This window comes from Antrostomus carolinensis, unplaced genomic scaffold, assembly GCF_000700745.2.
Source record: "Antrostomus carolinensis isolate BGI_N321 unplaced genomic scaffold, ASM70074v2 scaffold18523, whole genome shotgun sequence".
Taxonomy (NCBI): Eukaryota; Metazoa; Chordata; class Aves; order Caprimulgiformes; family Caprimulgidae; genus Antrostomus; species Antrostomus carolinensis.
In genome coordinates, this window is record NW_010306084.1 from 2,317 (window position 1) to 16,187 (window position 13,871).

At 52.0% G+C, this 13,871-nt stretch overlaps 1 protein-coding gene across 1 annotated transcript in view; it reads right to left on the bottom strand.

Moving 5' to 3' along the window:
- Window positions 1-481: 481 nt before the first annotated feature.
- MAP2K3 (mitogen-activated protein kinase kinase 3) overlaps window positions 482-13,871 on the bottom strand; it is a 32,100-nt gene continuing 18,710 nt past the window's right edge. Inside the window, exons 2-13 of the mRNA XM_029084284.1 lie at window positions 12,752-12,784; window positions 12,262-12,331; window positions 10,299-10,347; window positions 7,337-7,450; window positions 6,735-6,854; window positions 6,134-6,250; window positions 5,921-5,972; window positions 4,989-5,116; window positions 4,266-4,343; window positions 1,881-2,020; window positions 1,033-1,078; window positions 482-565 (exon numbers count right to left, since the gene is read on the bottom strand). Of these exons, the coding sequence (XP_028940117.1) occupies window positions 482-565; window positions 1,033-1,078; window positions 1,881-2,020; window positions 4,266-4,343; window positions 4,989-5,116; window positions 5,921-5,972; window positions 6,134-6,250; window positions 6,735-6,854; window positions 7,337-7,450; window positions 10,299-10,347; window positions 12,262-12,331; window positions 12,752-12,784 (1,031 nt within the window). The remainder of the gene's footprint in view (window positions 566-1,032; window positions 1,079-1,880; window positions 2,021-4,265; window positions 4,344-4,988; window positions 5,117-5,920; window positions 5,973-6,133; window positions 6,251-6,734; window positions 6,855-7,336; window positions 7,451-10,298; window positions 10,348-12,261; window positions 12,332-12,751; window positions 12,785-13,871) is intronic.

The following is a 13,871-nucleotide window of genomic DNA, read 5'->3' on the forward strand; positions in this document are numbered from 1 at the left end:
AAGAGAAGGTCAGGGAGACCTGACGCCAGGGAAGGGGCTTTGGGCAGGCAGGGGAGATGAGTGGGACAAGTGCAGCAGCATTTTTTTCTCTTTGCCTTCCTCAGGCAGCAAAGAAACACAAAACCCCCGTGCTGTGCACCAGGCTGCTGGGGAGGGGAGATGTCGTCTGGCACCCTCTGCCCTGGCCCCGCTCAGGCGTCACGGGCATGGTGCTCTCCCCAGGAGGGATACGCTGGTGTCAGCAGGGAACTCCTGAGCCTTCCATTTCCGTGGCTTAGTTGGCAAAGTGCTGGCTTCAAAAATCTCATCCTGGGGGATTTTGTTTTCAGGGCAAAGAGAAAAGATATTGTGAGGCCAGATGGGGCCAGAGATGCCCGTGGGCTGGGGAAGCGCAATTTGTGCAAACCACCGTGAAGTCCTCATTCGCTCTTCTGCGGGGAAGCCAGGATGGAGGGGACTGCACGAAGCCGTAAAGTTTGAGTTAGGAGTCTTCCCCGAGGATCTCTGTCACGAAGGAGGCCATGTCAGTCTCTTTGGTGTCGTGCAAGGTAAAGAAAGGGTGTTCCTGCCAACAAGACCAAAGACAACGTCAGCCAACACCCAAGGACAGACAAACCCAAGAGCAGTCCCTGGGGGATGTCACACAGCTGGCAAGGTGCTGGGGGAGAGGTGGACACCAACCTCCTCCCCAGGCTCCCATGGACACCATCCTTTAGCTTAAAGATTTAACTAACACTTCCAGGTTTGGTGTTTCTAAGGTTCAAGCCCAGCAGGACAGCCCACGCTGGCAGCTGTACTGCCATCATTTGAGGTCTAAACTCACCAAGAGCAGATAGGACCTAGAAACCCTGACCTTAACATTCATGAAATCAACACACCCTTCTACCTTAAGACACACTACACTCATCCCACTCCATGCCTGAAAAATCACCCATATGTCCTGTTGTCCCATCTTCCTAGGACCTGCTGGACCATTCATTTGACTTTTCAAACACGTTGCGATAAAGACCAGCAGAAACACTTCTCACTTACCATAAGTTCTAAATAGTTCATTCGCTCAGCAGGGTTCTTCCTCAAGCTGGAAGACAAAAAATGGGAGAGAAAGGTTGTAGGATCTTCTTTTTTTTTGCTGTATGTGGTCTATCACAAGGGATCTCCCCTTGACAACCAACATGACATCTTTCTCATTGGCAGCACCCATTTCTCTCCCTCCTTGGCCAAGCAGGTTTGAACCACCAGTAAAGCTGCCAAGCAGGTAACTGGGAAAGGCCAACTCATGGTGTTTTGTCACAAAAAGCACAAGCCAAGCAGTTTGCTGCAGTCTGCCCTGCACAGTCTTGCTCGTCCGCACAGACCAGAATAAACAGGGAGGAGAGGAGATGGTTTCCCACCATCTATAGGGTGGGGAGATCATCTCGAGGGTCGTTCAAGCCTTGTCCCATTGGGCTCACCCCTGTCTGGCAGCTGCAAACAGCACACAGGGAGCAGAGGGACACCCCGAGGGGAGCAGCGATTGTATGTAGCACCCACAAAACCACAAATCAGCTTTCACCCAGAGGCACCCAGACGCTGCCAGGGGTTTGTTCTCATTTCATTGCTGCTTTTCCAGAAACCACCAAAATTTCAGCAGCAACGATGGCAAAAGGGGAAGAGAAACCTCTGCGCCTTCCAATCAGTCTGGGTGACTCAAGCTGAGAGCAAAACCAGTTTGGGCAGCACTTCCTGCTGTGGCCAAGCTCCATCCTCAGTACAGCAAGGTGGGGAGAAACGGGCTCCAAAAGGACAACAAACCCAGCCCCATACTTTGCTCCAACCCCCACAGATCAAGGCTCCTCTTCAGCCAGGCTGGGAGAAACCACCATTCCCTGCTTGAGACTCACCACTGCGCCGTGAAGTCCACAAACTCCTTGGAGAAGCGATCGGTGGGCAGCTGGGGTGAAGGCTCCTCCACCACTTGCTTGAGCTGTTGGAAGGGGGTCCCCCAGGACTCGTACGGGAAGCGAAGAATGGCCAGTTCGATCTGAGGATGGAGACAGGGTGACATGAGACACCAGGACGAGCACAACCCCACACAGCCTGCCCACCTCAGCCTCTACAGCCAGCTCAGATTCAAAATGAAAAACCTCTTTCCTCACAAACCATTTTCAATTTGGGTCATACCACTTTTTTCTTTTTCTTTTCTTTTCTCTTTTTTTTTTTTAATACAAAGACCCAGAGGCCAAAAATACTTCCTTTTGAGGCTGGCTCAGCATATTAATGCATTTACAGGAAGCCACCAAAGATGTGTAAAATGGGATTATTTAAAAAGATAATAATACCAGCGTGTCGTTTCTGCACCAGCTTCCAAAGTGCTCTGCTCTCCAAAAGCCAGCCTCTGGGCTTCAGACTAGTACTATATAAGCTAGACACAAAAAAAGTCCACAAACCCAAGAAAAACTAAGTGCTAGAACACCACTTAGGAAGATCTTTGCCAAACCACCTCCATTACTTGGTCCTTCCTACAAGTCACCTCTGCTCTGTCACTCATTCAAGAAGGAAAAAGCCCGTAAGCTCTTAGGCAGTCACCTCATGCCAAGGGTCAGCTCCCATCTCCAGAGAGGCAGCAGAACCTCCAGACCTGCCTGGCAGGGTGGGATGGGATGGGAGGAATGAAAAAAAAACCAGAAAGGATGGAGGGCAGAGCCAGGGACTCCGACATGCCTCTGGCTCAGGCCTGGGAAACTCGGCTCCTGCTGCTGGAAAAAAGGATGAAGCCACCAGCCCAGAAAGGCCAGGATTAGCCCTGCAACTCAATGGCCCTAAAACCAGTCTGAAATCAATCAAACCCCTTTAGAAATAAAAGATAAATAAATAAAAAAAAATAAATTAAATTAAATTAAAAACCAGGGAGCCAGCCCAGGACGAAGACATTAGAGGGAGTCTGACAGGTTGGGGCTCCACTCAGCTGCAGGCTGGCAGGTTTTCAGCAAGGTCCCCTCTCCCATCAAGCTTTGGAAAGGTTGAGAGATTCCATTATTCACACAATCTCCCATCCCACAGCTTCCTGCATCTCAGGAGGAAAGCCGGAGCTGATTACATTTCCAGCCAGCCAGCCCAGCTTTGCTCTGCACTGGCATGGGGACACCAAGGACAGGGGCTTGGGTCTGGCACTGGGGACAGAACTAGCCAGGGAAGAGGGAATATTTGCCAAGAGATCTGTGCAGCGCACACAAACGCAGGGATGCAGGACCCAAAACAAATCACAGCTAACAGGGTACAGGAAAAATTCCTGAAAATAATCTACCCACAGAGAGACAAGTCTCCTGGAAAGCGAGACACGTTTCCAGGCGGCATCCCCTTCGAGCCAACAGCTGGGATTTCCTTTGTCCTCTGGCGCCAGAAGATTTCAGCTGCTTTCTGCAAGATCCGTTTCTTGCAGGAGGTAGATAAACCATCCTGTAGCAGCTGCGATTTTAGAACTGAAAGTATTTCCCCTTCCTGTTGGCTGCTGTGAGCTACCCTGCAGGCAGGACTTGCTGCAAACCATGCACAGCATCCCTCGCTGCAGCAGGGCAGGCTAACTCACCCCGGTCCTCCTGAGAGGCTTTGCAGTGAGAAGGGTTCCTGCAGGAAGGTTGTGACCCAGCTGCAGCAAACCCCGCTCCATTGACTCCCTCTCCAGCCAGCGCATGGGGAACTGCAGAACAATTAAAACCCAGACTCTTGAATGCCCAACTAAGCTCCCTGTCATCCAGATATTGCCCCCTGGGAGTCTGCCATCCACATCAGCATAGTTCAGAGCTAAGTGGAGCTATTTGGAGCTGGCATCGTACACAAGTAGCTCTGTGAAACCAGGCAGAGGGGTACAAGGGAATTACATGGGGATAAAAGGCCTTTATGCATCCCCCAGGATCCAGAAAAATGCAAGAAAGGAGAGGAGGAAAGAGAAGGGGTAGAAGATGGATTATCTCCTGGCAAGCTTGCCAGCCAACTCGGCAAGAGCCACAGCAGTGGTGGCAATGCTGCCTGCACGCCCCGGCTCACAGCTACCTTGCCCCGGGGTGAGGTACTCGTGGGTACACAGGACAGCACCAACACCCTGTGCCCTGGGTAATTCATCTCATGCCATTTGCTATCATGCTCAGAATTTAGCCCTGTTTGGTGGGCATCTACCCAGGGATGAAGCCACCAGATACCACCACTCACGGCAGGGTTGGAACCCCACCAGTACAGCCCCCATCCCAACCCCAGGGCTGCAGGGTGTCAATCCAAGCACTCAGTGTTACCATTGTGATCCCCAGACTCCAGACATCCGACTTCACGTTGTAGCCCTTCTGGTTCAGCTCAGGGTTTATTCTTTCTGGCTGTAACAGCAAAATGGAAGATATTACAACTCCTATCTCGTTTTCCCAGTGCACACCCCACAGAGCAAATCTCTGGCTCAAAACCCAGGCTGGGAGGATTCCCCTGGCTCATATCCCCCTGGAGGTAGGGTCTGAGGTTAAATCTAGCACTGATTGTTCCACACAACCCACATAAACTCTCCCCTCCAGCTCCTGAGTGAGACTTGTACTATGCCTGCAGCACGATCTCTACCCCAGGAGCACAAGCTACCCACACAGATGCCACAGATGGCAAAGGGAAATTCATACTGACTTGAGAGGATGAAATTAAATGATCCTGCCAAGAAAAGCCTCAGCATTTTCTAGCCAACAAGGAGCAGCCCTTCCAACCACCACAACCAGCACCAGCCAGTCTTTTACCCTTCTGAAAATGGAAGGTGGCAGAGGGAGAGTCTGCTGTGGGATTAACACACACAGCAGGGCTTACAGGGAGGGTAATCCCGTCCTTGGAGGACTCTGCTGAGTCAGGAAGCCCAGAACACTCTGAAGTGGTTTCTATCTCAGGACAGAGATGAACCAAGACTGATTTCTAAGCAGCAGCCTCTTTGAATCAAAGCTGAAGGCAGCTGAAGGCTGCCAGCTCCAGCCCGACACGAGGACACTTACAGCCATGTACGGTTTGCAGCCGGCATCCATGGTCTTCGCAACCGAGTCCACCAAGTAGCCGCTGATTCCAAAGTCACACATTTTTACGTGTCCTTCCTTGTTGATCAGCACATTGGAAGGTTTCACGTCTAAAAGAGAGAAAACAAGAGGGCAGATTGAGCTTTTGCAGAGGTATTGCAGAGCCTGAGACAAGATGGGCAACTCCCTGCCAACCTGGGAGGGGAGCAGGCAAGCCCTAACGCAAGGGGAGGGAGACAAAACCCCACCAGTCTTTGATTTCAATAAAACTTGTTCACAAGTAAAACTACATCCAAGCAGAACAGGACTCCTCTCTATCGAGGCAGGTCAAAAGGTTGAAATAAAATGTTGAGGAGTTAATGCCCAGCTCCTTAGGAGATTTATGTGCCCAACACAGCCTTAAAAGCCCAGCCTTAAAAGGACAGATTGTCTCATGCCCATCGTGATGTGTCCATAACTACACGAGGAACTATACCAGGATGAAGAGCAGGACCTGAATGTTACAATTCCCATCTGTGATTTTATAAGGTCTCCTTCAGCCCTCACCTTGCTAGAACAACCCAGGCAGGAAGGCTTGGGAATTTTTGTCCTCAAGAGCTGCCTTCAATGCATCTCTGTACTCAGAGAGTTAAAGATGCCCATAAAAATACAGATAGTAAGGAATTCAGTTATATTCAACCATTCATCTGGTTGAAGGAAGAGAACAACATCGTGCAAGCAGATGCATGAGGGATACATCTCAGGAACAAGCCTTGGGCATCCAGGTCTGTCCACCATGGTCTAAAGTACCATTAGATCCCACTGTAGGCATCTCAGAGGGACACACCACACAACTCCTGGAACAAAGTCCTCAAATAACTTATTTCAAGGCTAGATCTCCAGCCACATCATGCTAACCCCCATCCAGCACCTACCTCTATGGATTACAGACAGTTTACTGTGCAGATGCTCCAGAGCTCGTACAATCTGGGGACAAAGAGAGGAAAGGAGTACCCGTTAAGTCACATACAGCACCAGCCTTCTACTGCAAACACACCACCCGTATCCACGTGCCATGGGCATGAACAGAGGCCTCCAACGGGCTCAGGGGATGCACAAAACCACATAAGAACTCAAGAGGCACTCACGGACACGGCCATTTTCCCCAAAATGTCTTCAGGGATGGTTTTCTTCTTCTCCAGTACTTTCTTGTAGAATTTATCTAGGGAGGTGTCCATGAGCTCCATGCAGATCCACACATCGCCCTGCAGACAGGGAGAGAAAGCAGTTGAGAGGGAATTCCCTGGAAATCTCCAGGAGCTGAAGGGAGCAGTGGGGATGGATAGACAAATGGATGCTGCCCCTTCCACACAGGGCAAGCCAAGGTCCGTGCTGTGCAGCTGCTGTTGGCCACAGCACCAGCACACCAGGCTCTCCACTGGACAGCGATGGGCACAGATGTCCAGGTAACCCCAAAACTACCTGCGATAGCCTCGTTTTGAGGGTCTACCCCAAAGTCAGTCCAGGCCATGGACAACACACTTGGGCACCTGCCATGGAAGTGATGAACAGGACCTGGTCAACGCTGCCTGAAGGAGGCAAGCCTTTGACTTGAAATCATGGCAGCATCTCAAACAGCCCAGCTGGGCTGAAGAAAGCAGAGGTGGTTTGGGACAATTTAGTGCCTTCAGCACAATCACAGGGGCCCCAGGTGCCGCACAGCCCAGCAGCCATCCACCAGCTCAGTACCTCACGGAAGAGGGCTCCATAGAAGGTGACGGTGTAGAAGCAGTCAACTGTCCTCATGGAGATGTCCAAGTCCATCAATAACCTCTTCTGCTCCTGAGTGTTCACAGTTGCTCGAATCCTCTGAGATAAACATGAAAGAAGAGGGGTTTGATGTAGGTGGGATAACACCACTATCCCTCAGGCTGGCTCGGAGAACCCATGGTTCTGAAGCCATGGCAAGTGTTTTGGGCTTATTATGCAGCCAGCAGCACCCCGGGAGATAAACAGATTCCCTCTTTCAGGCAGCACCTTAATGAGTGACAAACCCTTGGCAAGCTCTTCAGTGGATGCAGGATCAGGCCAGCAGCCTGGACAAGCACTCTGACATCCAGATCTTGCACTATGTGACTGCAGGCACCAAGCCTGGCTTTCAGAGCCTGCTGATCAACCCCACAGTGTCCAGCTGGTATCAGCACAGACCCTCCAACAGCCAAGCCACATTGGGAAACCAAGAAAAGTCTGTCCCCATTTTTCTGCAACCAATGGAGCTCAGCAGAGCCTCTCCCCTCCCTTGGAGCTGCACATCCTGACCTCCATCCCCCTCAGCAAGCAGCTGTCCTCACCTTGACAGCCATGATGGTGCCACTCTGCGCGTGCCGGACTTTCTCCACCACACCATAGGCCCCACGGCCCAGCTCCGAAATTGTCACCAGGTCATCAGCTTCCACCTCGAAGTTCTTTAAGAAGAGAGACCAAAAAAAAAAAAAAAAAAAAAATCAGACACAGGCACACTTATCACCAAGGACATCAGCAGAGGTCCAACACTTGCAGCTTGTTCATGCAGAGCACTTCTGAATGATGGTACCTACAGGACCCCACCACCTCCTACACACACCAGAGGCACCATGCTTAGAGAAGATGAGTATAGTTTTTGCTCTGTTGAACCAGAGCCCAAATCCTCACACCCTGGACCCACCAGGGATCAATTAATTCCCCCTCTGCAGGTAAAGATCATGATTTTCATCCTTTAAACCAGGCCACACTGTCACTGGAAAGGGACAGCAAAGATTGGTGCCTCTCTGCCTGCTTGGGATACCTACACAAGGTTATTTCTGCAGTTGCTGAAGAACTTGCAGGACTTTAAAAGCTCTCGTGTCAACACGGGAGCCTCTGCCACAGCTCCAAATCCCCACATGCAGCCAGGGATTGCACCACACTCCACACCCCAAGAGATCATCAGTGCACTGGGATGGTGCATGCAGCAACCCAGCAACTCAATTCCTAATTATCAGGGAGTTCAGATGAGTTTTACCTGCTTTCAATACTTTCTCCTACCATCAGCAAGCAGCCAGCAGTGTAAAACATGAGTTAGCACCAACAAAGCAGCTCAGGCAAATGCAACTACATAAATCTTACTTCAAGCTGGAAAAAAAACCCCACCACCAGTGCTCAGACAAGCGAGTGCCCAACGCAGCAGGGAGCCAGCGAGCTCCTGCACAACCCACGGACAAGCTTCCCTAAAGACGTGTTACCCTGTAATTGCTGGCTCTGCTGGGCAGGGCACAAACTGCTGGAGTGAGACACAGGCTATTTTTGGATGCTGCATTCATCGTTCCTAATAAGTCACAGGCCTTCTTTTAGCCAGGCTTTATCCAGCCTCCAGTTTTCCTCCGGTCTCAGGGAACAAAAATATAATACCAGGATGCCAAATTGCCCCAGTAGCCACAAAGGCAGCGAGGGTGGGAAACATCCACGGCACAGCACCGGATACCGTGGCTGTGAGCTACGCCCAGAGCAGAGAGGAAACAGCCTTTAGTGTTAAGGAGCCAAGCTGGGAGATGTGGCTGGCGGGGCTGGGCTCCTGGCCAGCAAGCTCCCTTCAGCGCTGGCCACGGCACGGCCAGCAGCAACCAGGTCTGTTGGTCCTTCCTGCCAGCCCTGGCTCCGTTTATTTGAGCCAGATGTGCCTGGCAGGTGGCCGAGGCCGGGAGCAAGAGAGCTCTGAGCTTGAGCTCAGCACTGAGCTATGTGCTGCCCAGCACAGGAAGGTGCCGGCCCTTTCCTGGGCAGGACGATGGATCCAGAAATGAGGAGAACGGGGCAAATGGGGATAACATCCACCCTGCTGCCCCAGCAGCTGGCTGAGGAACAGTGCAGGCTCACAGCTCCTGCACGGGCCTCCAGAAAGGATCTGGTGGTGCTTTTCAGGACACGTGTTCTGCAGTTGTTCCAGGTTATTGTTTTTTTTCTCTTTTTTTTTTTCTTTTTTTTTTTCTTGGCATTTACCCTGAGGCTTCCCCAGAAGCTGGCAGTTCCCAGCACACTCCAGGAACCAGTATTGCCCTGCCCAGTAACAAGAGGCCACGCACTGACAGAGCCAGCATTCCCATCCCCAGCATCGCTCACCCCATGCCCTGGGGGGTCTGAGCTGGTAGCAGGGATGCAGGACAGCACCTGCATGGATTTGATGGACCTGAGGTCATCATCCACCTCATGGCCCAAAGCTGGACTTCTGCCCAAGTCCTCTTCCTCCTTCCCACAGTGTGCCACTCAAAAAATACCTGGACCAGACCCCTCCTGCACGCACTGGTGCAGGCAGAGGAGGGAAGGAGGCAAATCTGGAGAGCTTTCCCCAAGCTACAGCACTCTCCCATTGCACACGTCATGCCCAGGCTGTTACATTTCTTCCCAAGTTATTAATATACAAAGCACAATGGCGAGAAAATGACATAGGCAGTGGGGTTGCTCCCTGGAACCAGCCAAAGTTTCTTCTCCTCTCCCCTCTCCTATGTGTCCCCTCACCCTAAAACTTTGCACCAAGGCTGAGAGGCTCAGATCCCATCAGCCAAGGCACCTCCCAGCCTGGAAGGTAAGCAGCTAGATATAGGGCTGATCCAATGCATGGTATTTTTAGCTCGTTTGCAAACAGCCTTCTACAGCCCCAGGAGAGCCCGTAACAAGAGAATGAAATAAAAGAGAGACAGTGGCTATTTCTAGCAGTGTTTTTCATCAGGTCACTAGGGGAGGCTTTGGAGAGCCAGAGAGAAGCTTTGTGCCCAGCTTCTCCTGGGCCACAGGCAATAACACAGCCCTGTGGGTCAGCAGGACAAAGGGGACTTTGTTTGGGGAAGCCAGAGAGCGTGGTGAGGCCACACTGATTTAGGGCAGATGGGCTGGGTCTGTGCACTCAGACCGAGGTGGCTGGTGGGGCTGTCAAGGGACCACTGTGATCTCCCACTACAGACAAAACTGACACCCACCTGCCTTGCTGGCACTGCCCAGAGGCTCAGAGACAAGCCATCGTGCGGGCAGGGTGACATGTTCAGCTCCTCAACAATCACTGCTCTAAATACACCCAGACATCCCATTGCTCCACAGGGGAAAGGTGCTGCTGTGAGATGTCTCGTCCCTGCAAAGATGCATCCCATGAGGCTGCACCAGGATGGCACTGTCCCTCTCATGGGGTGCTCTGAAATCTCAAGATCTGATTTGACAGGTTGTCAGGCATGATCCATAGAACTCCTCACACAAGGGGCAAACAAAATTGGAAGCAAGTAAAAAAAAATAAACCACATTGCCACGTACTTTATCTCCGATGGTAATGAACGTTCTGGAGTCCAAGTTCCTCGGGGGCCTGCAAGAAAAGAGAGAGAGAATCAGGAGAAAGCCCAGCTTCATTAACCCTCTTGGCCAGAGCCAGGTTTCACGTTCCTTCGAGCACTTTCAGCCACTGCTTTCCACTGTGCCTTGTTGTCGTGGGTTCAAACCAGCCCCCTCCAAACAATCACAAATGCTTTAATCCTGCCAGTAACACCTCAGCCCACACCCACGAGGTACTCGCTGCACGCAGCCAGCGAGAATCCCAGAGAGTCAGCTAGATGAGACATCCATCAAACCAACAGGCTACGAAACCATCCCTGCTCAGGAACCCGAGGAACCGAGACCGATGGGATGAGACGTTTCTGTGGCAGAGCAGCTCAGCCGTCATGTTTTGACAGGCAGGTGTTGTAACAGGACAGCCACGTAGCCCAGCACGCATGCCGAGGGAACAACAGGTAATTCCTCACCCGTGAATCATTTGTGTACACTCGCAGGCCTGTTTCAGGCAGCGTGGCAGGCAGAGCAGGCAGCACTTCAGTGTCAGGCTTTGCACAAACACCACGCAGGCGAAAGTCTTCCTTTATGGCTTTTTTTTTTTCCTCATCGCTGCCCACTTCCCATTACAGGCAGCACAGTACTTTTAGAGCTGACACAAGCATTTTGTCCCTCCTGCCTCGCTTCTCTGCTCTCCCCATCCCCTGGGACCTTCTAAGAGTGGAGACTGCCCAACTAGTTCAGCCTCCCAATTCCCATCAGAGCAATACGACAACCTCCAGCTTCAAGGAAGTACTTCAGGTTCACAGCAAAAGCCTTGCACTGAGCAAATATTTGCACTGCAGCTCAAAAAGCACAGAGAAAAGGAGTTGTGGAGACCTTGCACCACCTTTTACATGAGTGCTCCAGCCATGCAAGAGCCCTGCAAACTCCAGCATGATGCCTTCTCCAGGGGAAATTCAAACACCAAAAGGAGCAGAGACAGATCCATCCAAGGGGGAAGGAGGTGGCTGTTGCATGCAGGGCTCAGCGTGTGCATGCTGGGCTGCACAGCACTAATAGGGGAGTTTCCCTGGCTCCCCCTCCGGCAGATCCGCCCCATCTGTCTGGGGTTTTCAGCAGGGATATTTCCCCTTCGGGCATTTCACTGCTCTCCTGGAGCTGGGAAGTTCTCTAGAAAGGGTTTCTGGAGCAAACAAGACTCAGTGGTGAAGACACAGTCCAAAGTGTTTGTAAGAGCAAAATGGAAGAGGAATTTAAGCCGCATGCTCTTTGTCAAACCAAGTGCCACTACTCTGGGCTCTTCCCTGCAGCATAACAAGCATCAGCTGCACAAAACAAACAGGGCAGAGACAAATTCCAATGCCCTGAGATACAGCTGGGCACCGGCCACCAGCACCGAGCGGTGTGTGGTACAGCAATGCAAGACATCCATGTCCTCCTTGCACCAAGGCAGGGAGCTGCAAATAAACTCAAACTAGCCCTGACACACAGGCCAGGGGGAGGACACCCTGCCATGCACACCACCCCCCAACCCTCATCCTCCTGCTCCTGCCATGGTCCAGCTGCCACCACCTCTTCTCTTCTCCTGCATTAAAAATCTTTGCCTCTTCTTCCCTTGGGCAGATTTGCTCTCTCCACCATGTCTTTCCCCTTTGGCATTGGCACAGCCATGGCAAGAAGACTGAAGAACGTCTCCCAGCAGTCTCCCAGCCTTTGCCTTTCTGGGAGGTGCCTGTTTGACTTGAAATGGCTGAGAGACACGCTGTGTACGCGTGTACATGCACATGTGCATTCGTGTGGAATTCCTACTCATCACCCATAAGCCAAAGCTTAAGAGAAAAAATAAACCATCCTGATTCTGTAAAGTCTACGTGGCCCATTTCCCTTGATAAGGGTGTTGAATCCAGCTCTGGAGAACCACCGGCTGGCTTTAAGCAACAGAGACACTTACGTTGTGTTGGCAACGGGCTGTTTGATGGGGACACATGTTATCCTCAGCTCCCGTTTTTTCTTGCTTTTCACTGGAAGAGAAGATGCACAGATGAGCAACTGGTATTTTTACTTTTCTTCCTTCAAGCATCCCCTTCCCCACCCATCAGGTAGGGGAGGCAGTGCCTGCACCCCCTACACTGTGCAGCTACAGCAAGGTGACAAGAGGGTCACAATGCTCACAACCATTTGCTCAAAATTGCAGGCAAGAGCCAGAAGCACAAGTGGATCTCAATGTCCCTGTTGAGCACTTGGCTGCAGGAACACCCAGGGGTGCACTGACAGAGACCATTTTCCAAGTCTTGCAGCCAAGCACCACCTTGTAGTGCTCCTCAGACACCCCAAAAATGCTCTTTACCCTTCATGGCCATTAACAGTCTCCTCTCTTTGGGGATTTTAATCGCTGATGTTCAGGAGATATCTTAAAGCTGAGATTTCTGTTGGGTGCTTACCTGGTTTGTGAGGCTCCAAGGATCCTTTGGAATCTAAAAGGGAGAAAGGAGACACCAGCTCAGCCTTCATGCTCCAGACAAGCCAGGTACCATCCCCTACATCCCTCATGGTCCAGCACACAGCCCAAGGAGAGCAATCCCAGGCAGAAGGGCTGCTGGAGCCCAGTCCAGCCCGATCCCAGTTTCTCCAGCCACAAGAGGTCCCCACGCCATTAGCGATGCTCCTGAAAACGCTCCGTGTCCAGCTTCTCCTTGGCCCACAGCCCCTCGACCCCCACCCAGACCCGTTCTGCAGCGTGGGTCAGATCTGGTACGGAGGGCAACGGCCACCAGACCTCATGCAAAACTAAGGATTCACTCCCAGAAAGAGAGAGGTCACCTCCCACCCAACAAAGGGAAACCAGGGCAAAACCAGACACGAGCTGATGGTAAAAGCCAGTAGTGAACCAACCTCAAACCCTTGCAGAGGCTGAGACCCCACCAGACAAGACACAACCCATCAGGAGTGACTGGTGAGAGGATGCTCTCTTCCCACTCCTCCCCAAGATAACATGACCCACTGCTGTGGAGAGAAGCAGGGTTCATGCAGCTCCAGGGCAGGCCAGACACTTGCAGATGAAACTAGAGGGACAAGAGATAACCAGCACGGGGGGACAGTGGGCATCAGCGGGGAGAGGAGACCCACACAGGGCTGACAATCAGCTCCCTGCAGTGCCACGGAGCCCAGGCTGCTCACCAAAGCCCAAGTTGTTCCTTCATCAGCAAACAGTTCACCCACCTACCCCAGCTCACTGGGAAAATACAGACCGTGAGGTGCTGGGATGAGGGCTGAAGGGATGCAGCTGAGAGCACCAAAGTCCTGATTCCCCCCAAGAGGGACAAGGGGGCAGCTTGTGCTTTGCAGCTAAAAGTGCTTCTGGCTGCACAGACCTGGAAGATGCATTGAAAAGCACAAACAGCAAAGTGTGCTCCAGGCACAGGGCTGGGAGCTGGCAGCTCCATGTGGCCTTGGACAGCCCTTCGAAACAGCTCCTACCTGCCTGGCTCCCTGGAACAGGAGTGTGGACAAAGTCCAGCACTCTGAAGGCTGTCAGGGAAGGGAGGGGAGAGGTGAGGAGCT